The 26,177-nt window shown below is 41.2% G+C and overlaps 1 protein-coding gene across 1 annotated transcript in view; it reads right to left on the reverse strand.

Moving 5' to 3' along the window:
* The window catches only part of zcchc7 (zinc finger, CCHC domain containing 7), a 49,778-nt gene that overhangs the window by 23,049 nt on the left and 552 nt on the right, over positions 1–26,177 (reverse strand). Inside the window, exons 2-3 of the mRNA XM_072383281.1 lie at positions 21,855–22,454; positions 19,928–20,147 (exon numbers count right to left, since the gene is read on the reverse strand). Coding sequence (XP_072239382.1) covers positions 19,928–20,147; positions 21,855–22,352 — 718 coding nt within the window. The 5' untranslated portion in view covers positions 22,353–22,454. The remainder of the gene's footprint in view (positions 1–19,927; positions 20,148–21,854; positions 22,455–26,177) is intronic.

Here is a 26,177-nt window from a genome sequence, read left to right on the forward strand (position 1 = left end):
AACTGAAATATTCCATTTCTTTCTTTTAATCAAAATGTTTAATTGAAATTTAAAACAATATTATTGCGCATAGAGGGGCAACTTAGAAAGATTCCATTTCAATTATGGGCTTCCTGTCGTTATTTTCAGTTGAAGCACACCGACTGATGAACTCACATTTACTGTGTAAAGCCAGATAAAGATTTTTTTCCACAGTTTTCTGGGTACCTTCAGACTTTTGAGCATGTGTTCTCTCTCTCTCTCTCACTGTCATGCTAGAGTGAGATATTTTGAGAGTAGTTAGTTATGGTTAGTTTTGTATAGAGAAGAAAACGGGGTAGGGGCCTCCCAGTGTTGCTCTACTGCGAGCAGAGTAGGGGCCCTCTGCAGGACACGTGTATGTGTCTTTGCACGCTTAGCTGGTGTTACACAACAACCAGTAACCCAACCAATGGACAGCTTGAAAAAAAAAAAGAAAAGAAAAAAAAAATGCCGGGCTGAAAGATGCGTAAGTGCATTTGTGTGTGTGTGTGTGTGTGTGAGTGTGTGTGTGTGTGTGTGAATGTGAGTAGGCGTTAGTGACTCAACGAAAGTCATTCCCAAAGCGTCTCCCAGGGGGGCTCCCCAAATAAAGAGCAGGAAGCTTTCCCTTAATCTAAAGGCCACCCCCCATCTTACCAACCCAACACACACACGGATAAAGGGTGAAGCTCTTTGTCACGGCCGAGGAATCAAACACATGGGTGGGGGTGGAGAGGAAAGGGAGAGGGTGGGTGGGGATCTGTTGTCTGTACACAGGGTAAAAATATGCTAATCAACCTTGAGGCCCTGTTCAAAATCAAACCATCGGTGCCTCGTTCCATCATGGCCCTGCAGTTCTGAAGGAGACTGGAGCTGAAAAAGCAGATGGCTGCGGCTTCACCGCGCAGCTGAATAGACTCACGAGAGGCATTCGCCATGTTGACTGCAACTGTTCAATTTCAACAAATCTAATGATGAGGCCGTCCCTCACACCTAACTTAGAGGTCTAAACACAAAGGTCTTAAATAAAGAAATGGATGCCATGCCCTTTTATACACTAGAAATCTCCAAAAATGTTCACAGAAAATCCCACGAGCATGGTGCTTTCTAAGGATTCCACTGATTCTTATTCTGCGAGACAACTCGTACATTATCTCATCACTCCATCGTCAAGGGTAATGCAACACAACGGCATGGAAGAGAGGGAGACTGAGAAACAGAGGGAGGGACTGATCAGGGGAGAGAAGGCGACAGATGCTACCTGTCTGTCTCAAAGGTACCCTGATTACCCGAAGATGAGGAGGAGAAGGGAGGAGGCTGTGTCTGTTCATCAGAGTCGGCAGAACCAAACAAAACAAATTGTGTGTGCGTGCGATGCATGTATGTGTGTGTGTGTGTGTGTGTGTGTGAATGCATTGAATCTGTCCCTTCTACCAGTGAGAGCAGAACGGAAGTGTACGTGTGGCTAATGAACCATGAACACCCAGCTCTCCTGGGGTGACACCCCCGCATACACGCACAAACGGGATGAGGCTCACACAGGATGGCTTAAGTCTGATAAACCAAGGACAAGATGGACAACATCAACGACACACAACCGTCCATGAACGCGGCGGTCTCCTCACTCACCTGCATCTCCAACCATTAATCATTTCCCAAAGATCTGTGTGCGTGTGTCATCTACAAGCTGTTCTCCCCTTCATCCAAACAACGTCAGGGGCTTAGACTGACCCACCTTACCCGATCTCACTTTCCCTGTCCCGACACTTAAACAGGCATGCCAAGCCAGCCCGCCCATTGTACAAGCTGTTGACCAGGGCCATTGATACACCAGCCAGCCTTTGCTTGAACACACACACACACAAACTGGGAGTGAAAGGGGGCCTTTCCACCAAAATGGAGGATATGTTTGATACTGAAGCGACAGGGCTGGATTAGCAACACTATACATGACAATGGTAAGGGTGGGCGGGAGTGTGCAGGCTCTGTGTGTGTGTGTGTGTGTGTGTGTGTCTGTCTGTGCGATTTTTAAAGAAAGGTGTTCTCTTTGTGACATAACTCTTGCCTTACAACCTTGCCCTCTGTGAGGTTAAACACACCAAAAGGTTGTAAAACACAAGAGAGAAAGAGAACAAGTGAGATGAAGAGGAACAATGAGGGGATGTGAGAGGGTGCAGGAGCAGATGAAGCACATTGCAACACAGCAAGAGACATGCATGCTGCGCATCAAGCAAAGAACATCCAGGTGGAAATGATAGGGTTTTATGAAAAGACTTGATGATGATGATGATGACAGAGGCAAGGCAGAGTAAGGAGAAAACAGAGCCTGATTTTGTTTCATATGTGCTCTTCCTGGTATTATATGAAAAAAAATTATCCAACTAGAAACTGTAACTAATAATGTACAGAGCATCAATTAAAGCATTTATAAGGTCATGTATCAATTTTCAAAATTATAGTTCCTTGCTTAGAGGCTTCAGTGGAAATTAAAGTCGCACGCCTCATGCAAACCATCATCACATTTTGCTTTGAACAACCTTTCCACCTCAGCCATCATTGCAACATTCATGTTGGTCTTTTGTTTGCTCTACGGGGTTTTCAAGCACTGACGGAACATGGACTACAACCAGCTGGAGAGAAACATCTATAGGAAAGAAAGTTAAAAAAAAAGTGCAGGATCAATGAAGATAAAGTCAGCCATTTCAGCAAAAAAAAATAGTAAAAGCAGCTGGAACTATTAATATGTGGCAACTTTTTGCATAATTTACAAACAGGATTTAAAGGAAGGAGTTTAGGGAAAACCCTCTCGAGGCCATTCACACGAGAGAGAGAAAAGGACAAGATGTGGTATGCATTCTTAATGCAAGATCATCCTACGTGAACTCATTTCTTGTGAACTACAACCACATTTCTGTCGGCTATTTACTCACGTTGCTAGGCAACCACCAAAATTAATCTGGCCCAACCGTACTCGTACAATCCCGACAAGGCAGAAAATCTAAACTTTTCTTTATTAATGTCTTCACATGCAACATATAAGGGTGTATTATCTCAAACTTGAATGGAAATATTTCATATTTGGAGAAATGATGCTGCAGTAAGAGTGGCCTTTCTGTTTCATCTTAAAAATCTACCATTAACTAATAAGTTGGCCACTGTGTTGCACCAATTGTTTTGCCATGATCTTGTACCGATGATGAGAGAGTTGGACTGCTGCATAAAGCCTAAAGTCTCGAGCACATCCCAAACATTCTCAGTGGAGTTTTGGTCTCTTGTCTGTGGTGGCCAAACCAAGAGTGAAATGATGTCTCACGATCCCTGAACAACTCTTTCACAATCTGAGCTCGATAAATCCTGGTATTGTATATGCCCTTTGCAATCAGGGATGAAAAAAATCTATTGATGGAAAAACTTGATCGATGGAAAACTACTGATAAGTGGTTTTCTTACAGCCACATAGATGTTTAGTCTTGGCAGCTTGACTTCTCTTTGGATTGTGCATGTGGAATTGCTCTTACTTCATTATCAAACATTGCCATCAATTCTACTGTTGATTTTCTTCTATTTGATTTCATCAGATGTTTGAAGTGATCCCTGATCACAAACATTCAAGATTTTCTCCCAGCTACACTACTCAAAATGAAGGTTCACCACAATCCCTGAAATTTGTAATAATGCACCGGACAGTTAATGCAGTTTTGATACTTATCAATAATTTGATCCTTCTGAAACATCTTTTCCACGACCACATGATGTGTCTTCCAGCAGGGTTGTTTAAGGAATAAGAAACCAGTCAGTGAAATAACTTGTTGCCAGCAGCAACATAACAATCACTGCAGAACTTTCCTCATCTGAGTCTCTCTCTTTTTTTTTTTTTTTTAAAGAAAGAAGAGGAAAAAAGAGAATACACGCTATAAAAACTCCTGAAATGTCTTAAATAAAGTGTTTTTACAAAATGTAGGTTTTTTTGTTGCTTTTTTTTTTTTTCACTTGGAGGATTATTAAAGAGGTGCGGATACGAGAAGGAACGAGTGACCATGTTGTTACGGGACATCAGCCAGACAACCAGAAAAAATACATCTGATAATATCCGACATGAGCCTGGCTCGTCCCACATTTTTACACAACATCTGGCTGGACATCTTATTTTCTTTCTGCTAGAAGATGCGGGAAAACTGCCAAGATTATACCATCATCAGTTACAACGACTAACCTTAAAGCAAAACAAACTGACATTTATATCAAAGACGATGTTTAAACAGAACCAAAAAGCTTTTGTGAGCATTAATCTTACAGTCAATTTCGTGACTTCACTTTGGTTGACAACTGAAACGAAGGCAGATGCCACCACCCAGGTCCCTGCTGAGTCTGCTTTGAGCACGCCAAACACATTTCATCGCAGTCCATCTCTTATCATCTGATATCCACTCCCTCACCCTGCTCCCCTCTACCGTGACATGTTGAGCAGTTTCCTCCGGCTCGCCTGTGCCACAGACTCTCTTCCTCCTCACCCTCTTCAACACCATGTTGGCAGCAGGGGCAGGGCAGGTGGCCAAACCTGTCAGTCAAAGTACCGTCGCCACGCGGCAACACCACAGACACCAATTACCACACAGCAGGGGCGCGGCCTGGCAACCGCATGGCAACCACATGGTCCAATAAGGGTACACAACAACAGGGACCAAAGAATGCCAAGAAAAGTAGAGAAGTGGTGTTGTGTGTGTGTGTGTGTGTGTGTGTGTGTGTGTGTGTGTGTGTGTGTGTGTGTGTGTGTGTGTGTGTGTGTGTGTGTGTGTGTGTGTAGCAACATTGGTAAAGTTATCCAGAGCGGAGCCAATACATATCTGCGGGTTTGAGAGAAAACAAGTAGTCATTTCGTCTTTTTCCATTTCCATTTCTGTTCCATTTAAAGCAGATTTTCAACGCAAGACACATCTCCATCAGTCTACTGATAATCCCAGTGGTCCTTATCCACTCATTCAGAACTGCAACATATGCAGCATATGCAAACTTTCACCTTCCAAGCCAACATAACTCTTGTAGTCATAATTTTGAGATTCTTCAAAAACATTTGCATTAAGTACTGTATGAGGGCAAATACACACACAAAAAAAGTAAAGAGCAAAGGCTGAATGTTTATCCCTCTTCAAAGGCTGAAAATACAGGAATTTAGTGGACATTTAATTTTCCAGAAAACTCTCAGACCTAAAAGCCTTTTAAAAAGCATTAGATCTGAATCGGTTTGCTAGCTCTGGTGGTCATGAATCTCCAAAAGCTCTGGTGGCCATGTTGTCTACATCCTAACAAGAGACTGACCACACTGATATGTGACTAAATCAATTCTACGAAACATGGCCCACATGATCTCACAAGATCTCATAAATTACAGCTCACAGAGAAACTGCTTCAAAATTAACTCGGATTATATTAGTTGCTCAAACTATCCATCCATTTTCTTTACCTGCTTAATCCAATTTAGGGTCGCAGGGGGGTGCTGATCCCCATCTCATTGGGCGAGAGGCAGGGTACACCCTGGACAGGTCGCCAGTCCATCACAGGGCCACACAGAGACAAACGAGACACACAAACCATCCACATTCACACACACTCTTAGGGACAATTTAGAGACACTAATTAACTTAACATGCATGCTTTTTGGCCCCTGGAACCCTCTTGCTTTGAGGCGACCGTGCTAACCCCCACACCACCGCGCAGCCCTTGCTCAAACTCAGATTTCTCATAGTTGGGGATTTTTTTCCCCTTTATTTGACGGTGACAAATGTTGACAGGAAAAAGGAGTAAAAGAGAAATGGGATAACATGCAGCAAAGAGCCCAGGATCTTATTGAATTTGTCAAAGACTGAGCTGTTCGACATGTAGCTGCCAGGTAAGCAGACTGACTAAATAATGAAAGCTGATTTAATTGTGTAAAATCCTGGGGTTGTTTTTCGTTTTTTTTTTTTTTTTTTTTTTAATTCATGTAGACAAAGGTACAGAGAAATATTAGCTCGAACAACTGTCCAACACTAAAGCAAACCTTTGTACATATCTTGACTAAATGATAAACGATTTTTCAGTCATGTCAGTGGCAAAATCCGTCATGTTTAATTGAAACAGTCTGTCTGTAGGAAAGGTCAGTGTGAAGTTTTACTTCATTTAGTGAGATAGCAGAGCACATAGTCAACAAGTGTTTGTATTTTATCTCTGAAGTCACACTTGTTTATGCCGACACAAAATGTCTCCAATAAAAACTGACCAAATTATTCATGGAGTCCCTTTTGTCTTTTGCAGCGAAACACACAAACACACAAGCACACATCGTCTGCGAGGGGCAAATATATTTTAATAAAACCACTGAGTTGCAACCTCAATTTCATTTTGATGAATTTCCTCCTGCGGGAGTGAGCCAGGCAGAGGGTGGGAGGGCAAAAAGGCGGGAGAAGGGAAGCGGGGTGATGGGGGGGCTGGGAGGCAGATAGAATTTTCATGATTGTTATTTTTGTTATTATACAGAAGGGGGGTGTGGGAGGGTAGATAAACGGTGTTGGTTAATCTGAACCATTTTGCAGAGCGCTCCATTATCGGGCAGGTTGGGCACGTCGAGGGGGTTATTTTTCTGAGGGATCTTTGGCCCCGGTAATTAAGCTCCATTCACCAGGCCCTGTTCCCCAAATTAAAAATTTGTCATTAAGTGGAATTTACCATAATGCCTTTTTATCTGCCGGCGCTTCACCATGTGTGCCTGCCTGCATGCATGTGTGTGTGCGTGTGTGCGTGTGTTGGTGTGGGACAGAGGGGAAGGAGGGGCAATGGAAGAGGGCAACCAATAAGGGTTTACACTGTAGTGACATGCACATACAAACACACACCAACACTCACACACACTTCAAGGAGAAAGGGCAAATTGAAAAAGTGAAATAATCCTGGACAGCAGCACATGTTTGTGTGGGCAAACACACACACACACACACACACACACACACACACACACAAAGCCACCCTTCAATCCTTCAAATCCACAGCCTTTGGGGTAATTAAATAATGGTGCTTTAAAGTTTTAATTTAGATTCGCCTTTTTCCTTCCTCTTCTTACTATATGCCACACAACTCTCAGTCTGACACGCATGCATACTTGCACATACACACACCCAAAGAGTCTGCCTGCGTGTGTTTATAGACTTCACCCAGTGAGATAACCCTCTGTGGCCAGGGTACATTGGAGGGAGAGAATGATTGAAGAGCAGAGTCTCTGTCTCTGTAGGCTTTATAAAACAATACAATTATTAGTCTTTAATTAGAGCAGCCCCTCTGTGGGACGGGGGACAGACGAAGAACAATAGAGGATTAGAAGAGGAGCACCTAATATGGCTCTTTTGTCACTTCATTCAAATACAGTTTATAAATTCATCCAGCTGTCCTTTGCACCTGGCTATAAATGATGTGAGACTTGGCAGAGAAATCAAACAAAACAATGTTACGGGGGGGTTTTTTGTTTGTTTGGTTTTTTTTTTGCCTGTAACCTCTCATGGTTTTATAATCAATTCCTCGACAGATAACCGACAAAAAAAGAAATAGGTGCCCTTTTAGCTTAAGCGTTTATGGTTCGACAACATACATATAGAGAAATATCCAAATACATATAGAGAAATATCCAAATACATGTTAGATTACCAAAGACCCAACTAAAACCCATCAATTGTAGTGTCAGGACAGGAAACAGCATTTTGTACTCTAGACACGAAGACACCACAGTGGGGTGTGTGTGTGTGTGTGTGTGTGTGTGTGTGTGTGTGTGTGTGTGTGTGTGTGTGTGTGTGTGTGTGTGTGTGTGTGTGAGAAACATGAAAATTGAAGGCCTAAAAGTGCAGTGATGGTATATGAAACTTAAACCAGAGAAGGCAAAAAATAATAATAATAATAATAAAGTGCCATAAACCAATGCCCTGATAATGATGACAAAAGCACTTATACGCAGTTAACTTTGGAGGTAAAGTGATGGGGGCAGAAAATGTAAAACACAAGCTACAGTGAGTCATGTAGTCAAATAAGAAGCAAATAAGAAAGACATGAAAGCACAACAAATGGTAAATTTGGAAGCCTAAAACTGCGGCTGGAATCCTACCCCTTCCTCTTTTTTTTTTTTTTTTTTTTTTTTTTTTTTTAAATCACAGGTACATGAATGTTCCTCCAAATGTCAAGCAAGACATAATATTTTACATACCTCCGAATGCCACCAGAGAGGCATTCGGAAAAGCACTAAATATGGGTGGGGGGTTGGGGGGGACAGGAGGAAGATAGAAAGAGGAGGGGAGTGGACAGATGGCAGAGGTTATGCCTGGTTGAAAGGGGCAAGGCGGGAGGAGGTTCTTCTGGGTGCGTGTGTGTGGGTGTGTGGGTGCAATGAGAGGAATTACCATGCCCTGCCCTCAGTTTCCTACGTGCATCATAACTCATTCCCAAGAATGCACATTATTCCTTTGCCATAATTCTTTTTATAGATGTCAAATGAAGATCAAATCCTTTTTTCTTTTTTTTTTTTTAAATGCCCGAGACACTTTTCCTTTCACATCAAACACAGTACTTGGCTCAGTTGATTCCATATTGGCAAGAGATTGTATTCAGTGATGAACAAAATAATTGCTCCTCCCAGCGTCTGACTGACAGATAAAACCTGGTTAAGGTAAACCGCAGATAGAGATGAACAACAACATGCTGTCAAAGTCTCCGAATGTGTGTGTGTCAACAGAGCAGGGAGGAATGGCAGAATTGGGGAAAGTGCGGAGAGATAGGGGGTCTTATACGGTGTCGTTTAATTTGCTCCCCTCTTTTCCATCCATCCCTTGGTTTTTCTGACAGGTAATAAAAAGCTGGAGTTTTCCTGACAAGCCCATTTGAATTTGGATTGAATAATATAACTGTAGGGTTCCCCACATAACACTGTCTGAGCGTGCAACAGAGCACTGACACGACAGAGTGGGTTATGTGTGTGCACGTGCACGTGCACCTGCAGTGCTCATCACTGCACGGATGCATATGCACACACAAACACACACAGGTGATTGTGTTGTGGTAGTTAAGGCAACAATAACAATGAATCCCTGCAACTAGCCACCATGCCACCGCAATATGCTAACCTTCACATCTGGGCCCAACCTCTCCTCCTCTGCTCCCTCTTTGCCCTTTCCCTTAATCCCTCTTCCTGCTTCTCCACCTCTCCAAGTTCCTTTCATCCCACCTCCTCCTCTTGTCTTACCTCATCCACCGCTGCCTCCCTTCCTCCGCCCCCTCGTCCTGCTCTCGGAAGCTGCTGAAATCCCATTCCCCGTGGGGCAGGCTAAATTGAATTGGCGTGTTTATATGAACAACAGGGCCGCTGCTTTAATATACCTTTGAGTTTATGCCTAATGCCTCCCTGCTAATACCGCTGGAGCTTCAACCCTCACTCAACACACATTGCTTTTATGGAAGTCATAAAAGAGACAGAACAGAGAGGGATGAGGGTGGAGAGATACTCTGGGAACACGCTTGTGTTAGTAAACAAGAGGGAAACAGAAGAAGTAGAGAGAAGCCGACTAATACATCCCAACGACTTAAACGTGCTTTATCAAACCACTAAAATATCATCCAACAGTATTCCCTCTCTAGAAACACTCATCCCTCCATTGTGAGTAAAAAGAAAACAGGAGACACAGAAAAGCAGAAAGATTCTTTTCTCTCTCTCTTTTTTCTTTTTTTTTTTTAGATTAGTGAGTAATGCTGAATAAATATCCGGAGTTTTGGTTGAGGAAGTCGGTCATGCTCGTCGACTTGCAAACATCCTCCATTTTCTCACTGTCTCCCCTCTTTTCTCTCCTTTTCTTTCACCCTCTTGTCCCTTTATCTTCTGGCTCTGTGTCAGCCCACAAAAGGCCCGTGGTACAAAGGCAAGAAACAGGTCTGAGACACTCAACCCAATTACTATTGATCAGTCTGCACTCAAAGGACAGAAATGTGCTCACCTGCACACACACACACAATCACGCAAACATTCACATGCTAATCTGTTTAGATATAACAAGTCCTGTAAGGTAAGGGACAGCTGTTTGCTCACAAAATAAGGTAAAACGATGGTAATCATTTTTCAGGCTGCATGACCTAAAACAAAAATAAGGCTTCTTGTCTTATTTTGTGTGTGTGTTTAGCAACAGCACAATATCAACATACTGGTAGCGTGTTCCAATTTTTCTAAGAATGAGATATTGTACAACTCGTTTACATTTATTCTGAGTGGATAAAATTTTGTTGTAACTGAACAAGGCAAAACATAAGAACAAAAGCAAAGAAGAGTATATATTTATTTTCAAAGTAGCACAGTGGTTAGATGCAAACAGACCAAAATAACCTCTATAAACTGTGAGAATATCAAATCACAGTATTATAACAGTGAATTCAAAGAATTATGTTTCCTGATGTAGTTTTATTATATGATTATTTATTACTATGCTATGACCCTTTTCTCTTTGACACAAAACGTTTCTCAGTTTTCCTTTGATTTGAAATATTCTGTCTGTATAAATTAGCTTTATGCTTTTTATTAAAACAAGAATCATACAAAACAGATAGATATAAAAATAGATCTCCTTTAATGCAGCAAGATTGAAAATGGCACTCGTCCCTTTCAGATGCTGTACAATCGTTTTCATTACATGAATTCACTTTTGAAAACAAAGTTTAATTCTGTCAAAGAAATTCACAAACTTGCCTCTGATCAAACGGCATATTCAGTGCGATTATTTCGACCAGCTGGTTTAGACAAATTTAGACTAGATTAATACTTTTTGCATCAATTTAATGTAATTTTAAATCCAACTTAAGACTGTTTGGATTTTCTTTACACAAAATTAAAAGATGTTACATACATACACACACACACATATATATGAAAGTCTGCTTATTCAAATTGTATTTTTATAAATATAATGTAGTATGTAACATCTATAAATTGTGTCAAAGGTCGATGAAAAAAACATGACCCTACAAGAGTCCAGAGGACATGACTGAGCAAAAAAAAAGAAATCTAAAGCAGTAGTTAAGATTGTGTAAAACCCAAATGCAGCTGCCTTCACCAAAGCCATTTAAAGTTTGAAAAGCTAAGCTAGCAGATGCGTGCGCACACACACACTCGCAGACACACAAAAACAGTCTCACATTAAGGGTGTGATGAACTCTGCATGTTGTCTGGCAGCCTGTGCAGAAATATCAATGACTAAACTCCCCAACGAGTCGGTAACCATCTCTTTCACTCTGATTTTATCCCCAATAATTAAATTTCTCGCCCAATGCTGACTTTGGCTTTATCGGGCTCTCGCTGCAAGAATCTCAGCATTCCATTTAACCATAATCCCCTGGATAAAGGGCAGCCTAGGTGTGCTAATACACAGGGTATGTGTGCACGCAGGAACACGTGCACGAGCAAAGACTTAAACCTCACTCACAGACACACAACGATATAAACCAGTTACATAGATGTACCGGGAGAGTTAGTCATTCCAATACTGAGAAAATAATCCCGCATGTGGACACATTAAACCTCGGTAAGAGTCTGAACTGAGGAAAGAGTGCTTGCTAAAAAAAATGTAAAACACATCACAGAAACAAACTGGATCAGCCCAGGAAAGCATGCAGAGTGAATCCTGACCCTGTATGCCTGGCATAGCAACAGCCACGTAACCAGGGCCTGGTTTTGTTCTAGGGAAGATGGTTGGGGATGGGAGGGGAGAAATACAGAGATTTGATAGATGGAGGCAGGGGTGGAGCTGAAGGGTCAAAAGAAGAAAGGCGGAGTGAGTACAACTAAACTCTAATGTTGAATTTCTGCTGCACTACTTTGTACGTACTTGTTGTAGCAATCTGTGGTAGATCAAGGTGAGAAACTTCAGCTTATGACCTCGACAGTCCTTTCTTATTGATCAGACCACTTGTTTTAGCCACAAGCAACATCCTAGTATGTGACACTCACTCACTTAGTGACATTTTTCAGATATGACAAAACACTGCACGCGTCAGCACGTACGTAGCTGCAAATCTACAGAAATATTTCAAAGGATGGCATAAAAATGACCCAAATCCTAATAAATCCGTTCTGTCCAACATCTTTTACTTGGATTTCATACACATTTTATAGACTTTTCACAGGCATCTCATTCACCAGAGAATTTCATCAGTTAATACTTGGCATTTGATTTGCTTAATGACTGTAATGATGTAATTAATTCATCATGTTCCACTAAATGCCTAAATCTTGGCATTTAAGAAACTGTTAATAAGCCTTCTCTCAGATCGTTAAGGGGCTCGTAATTAGTACTTTATTGAAAGCAGGTATGACAGAGAGGTCACACTGTTCAGCCTACCTATATTGTAAATATCTTGAGAGCGTCACTATCGATAGTCAGAAATCCAACCGTATAAAACAGAAATTAGAGCTCAGTGAGATAAAGAAATGCTCAAAAAAAGAGAAGAGGTGAATGCAAAGTGAGAATGAATGATAGCACGAATGAAGGACAAGAGAAGTGCTTGATTTACTGAAATTATAGCTCGTGCCAATGAGGCCAGACCAGGCCCAGCTGGTCTCTGTCTGACGAGCGCCTTAATTAAGAGACATGGGGAGAAGCCTTGGAATGGTCACATACACACTGCCAAGAGCCTCTGGAGAGAAAACTGCTAAACAGACACACTTGTGTGTCCGTGTGATGCACTGCCAAAACTCTGTCTCTCACACTCACACTCTCTCTCTCTCACACACACATATACATGCATGCACGCACAGCCATCCTCTGGGACCTTCTGAAAAACATTGGCCAGCTATTATTAGACAACCCTTTGCATACCGAAGCAAGTGCACTAACCCTAAAAGTGTGTACTTGTGTGTTTAGGGTTCTCCCTCTTATCCTGTTGACTGTTAAACTGAACCTCTGATTCCAAAACAGCTCTCCCATCAGCTTACAACCGCGCTGATGGAGGAATGGTTGAGCCGAAAAGTGAGGGGGAAAAAAAGAGGAGTAGACGAGGAGAGAAGGGGCGATTTTGTGGATCCGTGACTGCCTTTGCAACCCCTCCCCTCCTTCACTCACCCCTCTTTCTCCTTTTCCTCATCCCAAAAACGTATTAATATTAATACATATCCTTCCAACCCCTTCCCTTCAACTCCTCCATCCTCCCACTAAAAAAAATAAATAAAAAAATATCACCACCCTAGGCTACCAGTTAATAAAGCCCTCTCAACGACCCCTCCCAGCCCAAAAACCAAGGAAAGACAATAAAGGCCAAGTTCTTTGGTCAAATAAAAGAATAGAAATTAATACAGTCCCATGAGACCTCCCTCCGTCCCACTGTCACCCCCACAATAATTTGATTTCTTATTAAGTGATTGCTTAATTATAATGATTATTATTGGTAATTGTAATTGACATTTTTCCCCCCTCTCTCTACTCTCCTCTTCTCTCCATCCCTTCCCTCTCATACCTGTCCTCGAGTCGTCTTAAAGGACATGACGGGTGGAGAAATTACACAAGGGAGTGAAAAAAATGTATTAAAAAAATTCTGAGGTAGTGTGAATCTGGTTAAACTTGAAAATATAAACATAAAATACTTTCATAATATCACATTTCACTGTCCAAAACCCATACACAATACAGGGTTCAGACATTGAGGCTTAGAAGTTTTATTCAATCATACGACTTTATTTCTCTGCATATTTGTCTAGGTGTCTTATCCTGTAGCTTCAGGGCACAATGTCTGCTTCGGGTCTCCTAAGAAAAATGATTTTCTGGCTCTCAATGGGATATCCTGGTTAAATAAAGGTTCGTAGAAGGCAGGGATTCCCTATTCTTCCCACCCACATACACACATTTAACTACAGTAGGGACCCTCTGGTCTCCAGTTTATTACCCCTACCTCCAGGCTACAGCTGCTGCAAACAGGCAGTGTGCTGCTGTTCTAAGACCTACTTCTCATTCATTTTTGCTGTCTTAAGAGTATTTGACATTTGAAATCGCCAAAGAAAAAAAAAGGCAAACCAAATGTCAACAGCAGCACATAGAAAAATGGCAGTGTTGAAAACAATTTCATTTAAAGTCTCATTCTTTTTCTATTCGGAACTAAAGGCGGTGAAACCTCGTTCCACTGGGCCAGGGCACGGTTATTGGGCTCACCTCAGGCGTGGTGAGGCCGACATCAGTTCTCAGTCATACTCGCACTTTTTCTTAAGATGCACACACACTTTCACACTCCAAGACACACGCACAACACATCCAACCTCGCATCGCACCTTCACTTTCGCTAAAAAAATAAATAATTTTTTTTTTAAAAATCCTCTCATTTCGGGAAACACAAAATATCAATCAGATCTATCACGAGCCATCAAAAATATCTCAAAAATAAATATTACATTTAATTAGAATTTTTTTTAATTCAATCTAATAATATAAAAGATAAAAAGCCATTAAAATGCAACTCAAGTCAAAAGTCTACATTAAATCCTACTTGAGAATGTTGGTTTAAAGACAACTCACAGTAGTGTGTTTGTGTGTGTGTGTGTGTGTGGTGGTGGTGGTGGTGGGGGGGGGGTGTCTGTAACTGTGGCCAAAATGTTTTTTGTCAGATTATATTTAAATGCTACCCTTTACTCACTATGGAGAGCAAACAGCCACATTAATACAAATGAGCACCTGCAGCCACAGCCACAGATGTCTGTGGGTGTTTTTAGTCAAAGTTTCCAAGAAAAAAATAGAGACATTTTCATAGATTATTTTGACAAAGATTACTTTCAAACAGGATGGCTTGTCCTATCCAGATGTTGATAAATGTGGTATAAATAACTGTGGTACTGTATGTGGTACTGCATATCAGCACAAAAGAAACCCAAGACATTCTTCAGCAGGAGAGGCACAGCTGAATTTACTAAGTATGCAATGAATGAAGGCAGAGATGTGCAAGTAATTCTGATTCTATGAATGAAAGCACGGTGAAATGTCACAAATAAACAGATCAGAGGATCGCAATTATATTTATTTCAATATGTAGATAAAAATAAAATAAAATCCTTTGTCCATATCAGATATGACCAGAACTTTTAAACAAAATCTATGGATAAGTAATCTAAAAAAAAAAGAAAAATGTAAAAATGTCTCAATCAATCGGACATCAGCATCGGATCAAAGCTTCAAATAAGCCGATTCAAATGTGGCAGACCCGTTACAAATCTGACATGGCAGAGACATATGGCACTGGAACCAGATTTGTGGCTTTGCACAGAGCCACATCAGGTCAACTGTTTTATGGGAAGGTTCAACAAAAGAACCATCAGTCCCACGGAGCCAGATATCAGTTTGGGACACACAGAACTCCAGCCGCTTTCGAGACACTCTGAGATCTTAGCCTGGAGACAAACCGTCACTGACAGGCCGACACCGTGGCCGATGCTTTTCAAGGCCTGTCTCCTTTAGTTTTCCCACTCATCTCTCTTTCCCACGATGTGATGCTGAGCTTTGCTCGCCGACAGTTCAAACTGATTCCTTGGGATAAAAACTACAGTGCCTCGTGATTCTGATCTGGACTTCTGCTGCCTTTGTCCTGTTGTGCTACACTTGTGTATATTTGTTCTCGGAAACCTAAGGTAAAAAAAGGAATGGGTGGTAACTTAAGGAAAGAATTCATCTCAGGGTGATCAGCACCGAGTGCATGATAAACAGAAAAAAAAGAAGATAAGTGCACGATCTTGTACAATGTATACACACATGACTCTGAAGAGAAGTAATTAAATAATTGGGCCAAATGTTGAATTTATCATGACAAAGAATCAAATTAATCTCACCACTCAGTAAAGAACAAGACCTTTAACAAACATACAGGCTACTGAAGGGATTTTTCATACAACAAAGAAATTATTGTTGAATTTACAGGATTCCAGCTGCCATCACATTTCAGACACCGTTGGCATCAAATCACTGTTCAATCAAATGTTTTTTTGAAGAAAATCACATGAACAAATCAAATTCGGCCTACACTATAGTCTCATCTATACTGCATATCCTCTGTAAAATTGGATAATACAAGTCAAACTATGGCACAGCGATTTCATGGTGTGTACGTGTGCCTGTTCAAACACACTGTGTGGTAGTGTGGGTGTGGCGTTACACCTCGTGTGGCACTGGGCAGCCAAGATAAGAGCTGATCCTATCCATGTTTCCCTTCTGCAGCGCCTGCCCGCCCACCCACACCCACACACACACTCAGCCACACACACAAACTAGCACGGTACCCATCATGCCATTGTAATCTAATTTTACAATCCAGATGCCCTGTGCATAAATATGCTCTCACATTCATAATCGGAGCCATAAACACAGAATAAAAAGCTAAATCCATATTTCACATGCTGCACACTGACATGTGAACTCAAGTATAAAAAGGCCAACAGGGGTCTCTGACTGAAAGAGGCTGCAGGCCCAACACAGTCTCAATCAAGTCACTCAATGGCACAGATATAAAGCAAGTAATATAACCACTACTACACTACTTTTTATGAACGAATCTGAACAGCATGAAACGATGATAGAATACAGCAGATATAAAATTATGCTTGAGAAGAGAAGAGAAAGAGAAGAGAAGAGAAAAGCTTACCTTCCTCCTCTGTGAGAGAGAGCTAACCTGTAGGCACCACAAAAAAATAGCCCCTTCTCTAAAATTCACCAGGACTTCCACTGAAGCACACACACATACACACACACTCAGGCAAACTTTGATGTGATCGGCCACCCCGATAGCAAGCCAGAGCTGACTCTCTAAGCCTCAAACAAAGTTTGGTGTGCAATGACCAAGACCAGGGGACAAAAAAGGAAAAGAAGAGAACTGGGGGGAGCAACAGGGAGAGAAAAAAAAAAGTGTGACCACTGAGTGAAGTTTAACCACTTACGATTCAAGTTTAGCTTCAGCACACCCCGCCTACACCCTGGATCCTTTCACGGAGACTTACACACACACCTTTTCTGGGTGGGGGAGGCACTGAGCTGGATTTTGGGAAGGCCATTTCTCTGTCTCGTGTTCCGTCCGGTTGCTACTGCATAGCTGCAGGATGGGCAGGACACCCAAGCTTATCCCTTTTCTCCACTATCTTTTTTCTTTGCCTCTTTTCCAGTGTCCTTACAGATCCACCTACGAACAGCGACCTCTGAGACTCAGGCGACAGATAGCCACTTGGTGCAAGGGTTGAGGTGTATCAAATGTATTTGATAAAAACACATATCTGCCTGGGGAGGGAGGGTTCAAAGCAAAAGTATGTGAACAAGTCACACTATGTAGGAGAGACAGGTTGAGAAAGCAGAAGAGGATGAAAAGCCTCAATTTCTGTAGGCATGAGGGGAAGACTAAGTGTAGTGAATGTGATTTGATGGTGGTGCTGAGATGGGCTTTAGGCGTACAAATACTATTAGTCACTGTTGTGCAAACCTGTTACCCAGATACACACACGAAAGTCAACTCACAATATGGCGTATCAAAAGACAGAAATCAATCCCTTAACGTGAATATTATAGATGATGTAAAAGTTATTGTGGTCATATGTGTTTGTGTGTGTATATAAATATATTTTTTTTTAACTAAAGAGCTTGTGAAACATCTTATAAAATAATAGTGTCCTGCTTACAGTCTTGTTTTTAACAGTGCTCAAGCTGAATGGGTACAGATTTTGCAGTGATTACAGGCATCACATGTGCTGTTTTGTGCCAAGATGAAATGATGCCATATGACTGCTCGTTTTATTCTGTCACCTATCATCATTTTTGCAAAAATGAAACTGTTCTTAACAGAATCAGTCCTTAGCAGTAACTTTCTGAGCTCCTTCTAGGTCTACAACATCCCTATAAAGTCGTAATCAGCTCTGTCATTTCACCTCGTCGCAGTTGTTACATAATTGCATATTTGTCTGTATAAAAACAGTGGGATGAAATTGACAAAAATGTCATGTTTCCATCACGACTGCTGCTACGTTTCCCACTGTTCCTTCGGCTACGCTTTATTAGCACCAACTAGCTTAACTTCTGGCAATCGACCGACTGCATTTTAATGAAAATCTATCGACGTTATTGTTGTGGATTCATCATGTCAGCTCAGATGCAAAAGAAGCGTCAGATTTTCAGAGGAAAAACCAAACCGGTCTGTCACAAGCTAAAACTACTAGTAGCATGAACTGAATGGGGAAAGAACAAAGAGTCCCAATTATACCCAAGACAAATATTAGTCAACTAAAAGGTCACTAATGTGACAGCCCAATGTGTAAATAGCACCGTGGGAAATAATCAGATCATCCAAAAATCAACTATTTCTATGACAGTATGCACATTTTATAAGTGCTAAAAGGACAAGCTGTTTAGTAAAGGTTGTAGCCACTCAGCCCTCCTGGTATTCACTTCTGTAATGGTTTAGTTATATCTTTGTCTTCAAAGTGACAGCGACTCCCAGGCGCCTCTAAAACACAAAAGAGGGCCCCATGTGGAAATAAAAAACCAGGTCATCTTAAAAAGCTGCTCTGTGCGTCAGTTTTTCATAAATACAGTTAAAAAAAAGATTTTTATTTGCTAGGGACTCATTTTAGCAGTTTATTACTACATAATGCAAATAAACTACAGTCTGTACTCAAGAAACAGGTAGTAAGGTGGTACAGATATCAAGCTTTGGATACACAGACAAACCTTCGTAAGGATAAATTCATAGTCGGCTTTTTCTTTTAAGGGAATTTGGCAATAAGACAAATACATTTTGCCATTTTTCTGGGGTGAATATACTCGGGGTTGGCTTTGAATTAGTCAGTAGTAAAGAATTGGGGCACAGTTCACGACTACTGAGGCTCGTCCCTTAATTTCCTTGCCTTTATTTCCCTTCTTTTGACATAGCCCTCCCCCATTCCACTCACTTTAAGACTCCCTCCACGCCACACCCATGACCCCCAATGTGCAGACATGAGGTCAAGCTCCAAAGATCACAGAGAGAAGCCAGACGAGAGACAGAGACCTAAAATCCTCCTTTCCTCCCAAAACCAGGCCAAAACCTCGAGCCTTCCCACCAGCTCCAGACCCCCTCCTTTAGCCCAGTTGTGTGTAGAGGAGGCAGTGAGCACTCTTGCAGAAACATCAGCCCAGGGAAATTCAAATGAGGAAGAAATGGTGAGGGAGACACTGAGAGAGGGAGAGCGGGAGCACAATAGTGAGAAAATAGGATAAAAGAATAAGATGGGAGAGCGTTAGGTAGGAGGGAGGAGGAGGGAGCTGGAGAGGTTGCTGAGGCTGCAGGTTAAAATAATGTGTAGATCTGAGGAGATTTGCAGGGAACATTTTTATTCAGTTTCTGATTACTCCCATCTCTCCTGGCCTCCCCTTCCTCTCCTCCTGCGTTGTTTCTCCCTTTGTTTGTTTTAGGCATTAGTGTTATGACTGTTGCAACCCACGTGTATGTACACAGGCATGCTGATTAGAACTGGAATATTTTAGAAACACAAATATTCACGCCTGCACAAGGCCGCACACACATATTAATACATAATGCACACAGGCATACTTTAAGAGGCATCAGAGAGGGGTGTTTATGGGCAGACGGTACCAGGAATGCTAAGAGCTTACAAGTTCGTAAACATGCCGACACAGATGGTGCACATATAAACATGCATTCATACAGACTGCTCACAGTGTAGGCCACTGCTGTGCCCACTCCTCATCAATGTGAGGCAGGCAGATTAAATGTTCTGAATGAGTTAGGCCACACAAAATTACTCACTGCTTCCATTCTCCTGGTTAAACATATTCAAATTCAAACCCATCAAAATGGTCTAAATGGTGCGTGAAAAGCCCAGAATGGACAGAAGACACACAAATGAGGCCCCACACAAACTAAGACTCACCTGTGTTGCTGTCAGACCCTCCCTTCAGGTTGAGTGAGATGGACTGATCTTCATCCTGCCTCCCTCCACCCAGGATCATCCAGCTCTCCAGACCATCCGAATCAGACGAATCGGTGGAATCGGACTCAAAGCTGGACTCCGACTCCTCTGTATCCAATTCCGAACTGCTGGAGACCAAAGTTACTGGAACATCCAGACTCCTTTTCCTTTTTTTGGCTTCCTAGAATGCCAAACAATTATATATTCTGTCAATGAAAAGTTTTACTTGCTCCCTCGCTAAAATGATCAAACAAACGCCTAACTACAAATGAAAAGTGACAAGCTTGAGTTTGTCTGGCTAAACCAGACTGGCACGAGAGGCCAATTTTGCTTCATTCCCTGACTGCCAGTATTAAAGGCGTTAAAGGCCCAGGTGACCAATTCAGTAACCTGTAAGTGGACACCAAACAGTCTGACAAAACAGAAATCAGTACCACAATCTAAGAAGAAAGGAAACACAACATATATCTAGGGATGGACTAGATAAAAAAATATCTATTTCAAGATCTGAGATGTTCTTACATTTTTCAAAGAATTAAGAACATGCCAATGGTACCAACCGTTAGAGATCCTTTTATAATGAACCTTCGATTCAAGTGATCAGAAACTCAAAATATACCCAAATATAAAAAAAAATCCAATATCCAAACAACAGCCTTCCTGAAGCTAAGATGAGGCTACAGCAGTCAGAGTTACAATAACTCCATTAAAAACTTCCTCTCGGACAGGAGGAGAAACTACTATGGGCCGGCTTCACGTTTCCAAGTGTTCGGCTGTTTTAAAAAGTCAGTTTCAAAGCCTCTAACATTTTCTGTCATCCTGTTCGTGTTCCTTCTCCTCTGTTTGCTGAAAATGGTCCGTCAGTCTATGTATGATGCCTGAAGAAGATCAACACGCCAAACCATTCTCCCTCCATTGAAAAGGACGCCATGGCTCTTCAGAGGAAGGTTATCCGACATGCAAGACACGCTCGTAAAGACCGGCTGCCAGAAGAGGCGACACTTTAAATACAGTTTCACATCTTCGACAGCACCATCCATCACTCTTTTCTAAATTCAAGTTACGCTTTCTCGAAATAAATGCAGACAAGACCAGAAAAGTCCTTATTTCCTTTCAAATTACCTCTTTTACTTTAGTGCCAATAAATGCAGCTTGGATGTTTTCTACACTTGTGTTTAAGTTTTCTACCATCGTGAACATCTGCTCATAATTTTTAACAGCCTGCTGACTCTTTGGTGTTTTTGCTGACTGTGTGTTGTACGGAGAGACAGTATGAGTGTTTCTGTGTGTGTGTGTGTGTGTGTGTGTGTGTATAGTAAACAAAAGCTGACTCAATCATAGTCTCTCTCGCCCTCTCTTATGCGTATCTGTGCATCAGCAGTGAGCTAACACAATGAAAATGACAGTATTATGTGATTGCCATTCCTAGTAGTAGAAGTAGTTGTAGCAGTAGTTTTGTTCTTTTATGTTTGTACGTAAAATCGATATGATCATATATTGTTGAAATTAATATTCAATCCAGTATAATACTGTTAATGTGATCATAATATATAACATTATACATTTGTTAAACGTTAATATAATAATAATAATGTTTGCTAGTGTTCGAAATATTCTACATGGCATGTTGCTTAATAACCAAACGGATTGCGTTCAATGAAAATTTTTTTTTTTTTTTTTTTTTTAAATCAGAAATTTAAAGGTTTAGAGCTGTAATTGCAATACACTGAATCTCATACTGGCCCATGCTTAGTGGCTGGAAGGAAGTACTTTCATTACTCATCTGCTGTAAAGAAGTTTATGATCACTGTCAGATAATGTGTTATTATTACAGTTCTTAAAATTATTAGTTATATTTTTGTTTACCATAAATAACTCTTTCACCTACCTGTTGTACTGGGGTTGAAGTCTGCAGTTGACCCTTTGAAGCACAGACCCCCTTATCATCATCAGTAGTGTCACCCTCAGAGAGGGAGATGACTTCTGGGCTGGAGTCAATAACAATCACCTCAAACTGTGACGATGATAACTTCTGACTTTTAGGGTCACTTTTCCTCTTCTTCTGTTTCTCTGTCTTCTTCTTCGGGCATTGCTGGAGGTTGTTACTTGAAGGTGATGGAGGCTTGCTGTTATTTTCCAGTTCACTGTCCCCATCTTTGGTCTTCTCGAGCGCCTCGTGTTGCTGGCCGTCCTGGCGCTTTCTTTCATCCTCTTTCTCCTCTCCATCTTCCAGCTCCTCCATCTCCCCAGGATTGGAGGAGTAATGGAGCTGACTGTAGAGGTGGAACTCCAGCTCACTGTCGACCTCTGACCCTTCACAGTCCCCTTCATCCTCTTGATAGAGATCATCCTCCAACTCCTCCTCGTCCTGGTAAACACTGTACATCACCCCAGGACACACTCAAAACATGCACACACACACACACCTCACCAACACCCGCACAAACACTCACACTTGGGGGGGTGTCAGTAATGCCGCCGGCTAAAGCTGGTTGTAAGGATAAAAACACAGAAAGCAGATCTTTTATCAATTACAGTAGATTTCTGGTATGACCAAAGTGCTCTAAAGGAATAGAAAAAAACATTAACTTCATTAAAATCATTCTGGTGTCTGATCTGCATGCAGTCACATTAACAGAAATGAGTGCATAGCCAGCAGCGGGCCTTAATTTGCCCTTTGATCTGGCTTTCTGAGGAGTCTCACCACAGCGCCTGAGCCAAATGAACAGGAAAACGTATGATCGAGGGATTCCACACATAAACACACAGTGGACAGCAGCAGTGGAGACTATGGACCCAGAAGAAATAACAAGTAGATTTACTAAATTTGTAATCAGAGTGCAATAAAACCCTAATAAGGGGCAACAGGAGTTCTTTATCACACCAGCTGTTCCACAAGCTTGAACAAGGTAAAATGTAGCATTTACAACTTTTAAAAAAAACACAACCATGCTTGTTAGGTAAATGTGAATTGTTACATTTAATTAAAAAAAAAGAGCTAAATGTGTTGCAACTAATGGCTATAATCATTTGGTTTGTAAAACTTCAGATAACAATATTCTTTCCAAGCAGATTTAAAAAACCCAAAGTAGCATGGCTATTTAGTCTAATAAAACCTGAAAACCTGACACCTGAAAATTAAAAACAAGTTATGGGAAGACATGAAGGACAAAGAAGCTTGAATTTTTACCGTTCAATAAAAATGACAGAAATAAAAAATGACCTGAAGGATTTAATCATCAAAATAGTTATTGATGTTGTTACTGTGTTCTTTCTAAAAATCATGATCTCCCTGAATGATTCCACAGTTCAAAACATGGACACTCTAATGTGTGGTGCATTCAAATGCAGGACAGCACACAGATCACACCGGATATTCACCTCGAGTCAAAACCCAGATGCTCAGATTTTTATTCGGGTTTGAAACCAGAACCAATGAGTGAATGTTAAAGTATTAAAAACCAGAAAGCATGAATGTGGTAGTTTTAGTAACAGACTGCTTCTCTGCTGGAGCCAAATCAAAATCAAGCACATGAAGATTTCCTGCCCAACTTTACGACATCTTTACAACATCTGCACGTGTTTCTAAGTTTCCTTATTCAAAATCTGTGCACGTCAAACTTGTATCGATAGATTGACCACTGTTAATCCCCAGCCAGCCAGATAGAATAAAACCAACATAATAAATCAAACTGAAATGTGTACATTAGTACCAGGGAATGATTGACAGGTCATCACCTCAACCATCCACTGCACAGAAGAACTGAAATGGACACGGGCCAATGTCAATTACAATCTTCTTCTTCTGAAAACCATAAGGCCTTGTTAACAAAGCTGAGAAAGCACGGTTCAGCTGCAGTAAGACTTTAACCTGCAGTCTTTTTCATCAGAACTGCTGATAGGAAACGGCTTGGATCAAAGTTCATCACCTTTCAGGTGCTTGTTTCAAACAAACCTAACAAGACCAAATCCACACCGAGCTCTGAATAACAGTGTCAGAAACTGTTAAATCTTCTACTTAATACACTGTGTGAAACACTGTGTTGTTAATTTGTCCAATTCCTGCGGCTCTTTTTTTTCCTCTAACACACACACACATACACAGCAGACGCAGAAGGAGCACTGGCCCATTGCTCTGTCCAGTCCTGCGTGTCTGTGCCATGATGGCTGGAGATGATTGGCTCCCAGGCTGCACACACTGCATAAACGCCACGCTACACGGTCACGAGCCGGCCACCAGGGATTAGAGGGACAGAAAGTAGAGTCTTACCGACTGCTGAGGGGTGACAGTTATGTGTTCAAAGTTTAGCAGCGTACAGGGACTGGGAGGTGACAAACGGCAGGCTGTGTTTTACACCGCTGGAGTTTAATGTACTGTACTTAGAGCATCAGAACAGTTATGGTCAAACATGGTCTAAATCCCACTTCATTTTATTTAATTTGCCTAATTAAAGCTCTGCACAGAACTGTCTGGACTCTACTTGATCAACACTACTAGACTCTGCTTTTAGCTGCACTGCATCTTTTAAGGTGGGACAACTACTCTCTCTCTCATTAAGCAAAGAGGGTTTTCTTATGGAGAACATGTCAAAGAGAGACATGCACCGGTGCTGCTATAGATGCACTATAGATGCACTGCTGGCTGAATCCCCATTAGCAGTAAAACCACTATATAACGTCACAAAGCAACATCTAGCCTTCATCTTCAGTGGATAACTGTACAGTTTACATGTATTCCTGTGTCAAATGATTCTGTATTAATCAGATTCACAAGCACTAAATTGAATCCGCAGTGATGGAAACATGGCACCTGGATGAACACTTATGTTGGCCCATTTTCAGATGCTGTCATGGAGGCAAAGAGGGCTTTTCCCTTCCATTTGTGACTTACTCAACTCCTTGTAATATCAGTTGCAAATAATGTCCTCTGTTCAAGAAGCACTAGAACGTCATTCAGTGGCTGTTGAGCTTAAAGCGACTTCAATAAAAAATTTAAAGAAGCAACCACCATACAGTCACTGGCCTCCTTGCACCTATTTAATCCTATTTTTTTCTCTCCTCGCCAGCAGAAGGGTTAAGTTACCGACCAGCAAAGCAACGAGACAACCACTGTTTTTAACAAGTTTACCACAGACATAAGAGGCTTTCTCCTGGAAACCCAACTTGTTCAGGTTTTTCAAATTGTACTATCATGAACTTTAATATTTGACATCCTAACTGATGCCCTGCAGAGTCTGAGATGTCGCTTTTGGGTTTTTTGCAGCTTCTCTACCCACTGCTCACTCTGACCTTAAGGTGAACTTGCTGGGTCAACCCATCCTATATTGGCAATTTAAGAATAATCACTAATGTCTTTCTTCCTTAGCATTATATCACTAATTGCTAGAGGCTTCTTGTCTAACTTTATCCATTGTGTGTGATTTGCCTCTTTCTTGACAAATGCAGTATGTTAAAGGAAAAAACACTTAAAATTCCCACCAGAGTCCTCTTTGCACATGTGCAGTACAAGTCCCAAACATTTCATCGTTTTTTCAGAAAATTTCTATGTGTAAAATACCATTCATCCAATATCTACTATGTTTTTTCCAATGAATTTGAGTCAAACATTTGAGATCACACAGATGAAAAAAAAAGAAGCTCTGGAGGGCCTAAAGTCCCCCAATTTCAAATAAAATATATGGAACTCTGAATATCTGTTATCCCCGATACTGACATATCACGGCACTGCTAATAAACATATTCAAAGGTGAGTCCTTTCAGAATTACATGAATATAGGAGGTGTGTGCTTGAGCGCTGTTCTTCAAGATCAGACAGAACTTAAAGAGACATGGGAGCTAATATCTGTACATTGGAGGTGTAACGTTACTGCACCACAGGGAAAACTAAATAAATGAAAATAACCTTTAATATAGAGTCTTTTACACACTCAAATTAAATAATCCTGAACTACAATTCCTACTTAGAACACATCTTACAATTCTACCAATAACACACATGACCAAAATAACTGAAAACATTATTATAACGCACTCTGCTGCTGTCTCGTCGTGTGAGCACATTTCTCAGGGATTTGGCCATGTCTGATGTATGTGCAGTTACAGTTTGCATATCATGACAGAATAAAAATCAAATACGTCGCTGTCACTGATTTATATGTGATTATGTCAGGAGTAATACACTCCTGACTATTTTTTTGCAAACATAAGGAAA

This window comes from Leuresthes tenuis, unplaced genomic scaffold (assembly GCF_036924035.1).
Source record: "Leuresthes tenuis unplaced genomic scaffold, fLeuTen1.0.hap1 SCAF_4, whole genome shotgun sequence".
Lineage (NCBI taxonomy): Eukaryota > Metazoa > Chordata > Actinopteri > Atheriniformes > Atherinopsidae > Leuresthes > Leuresthes tenuis.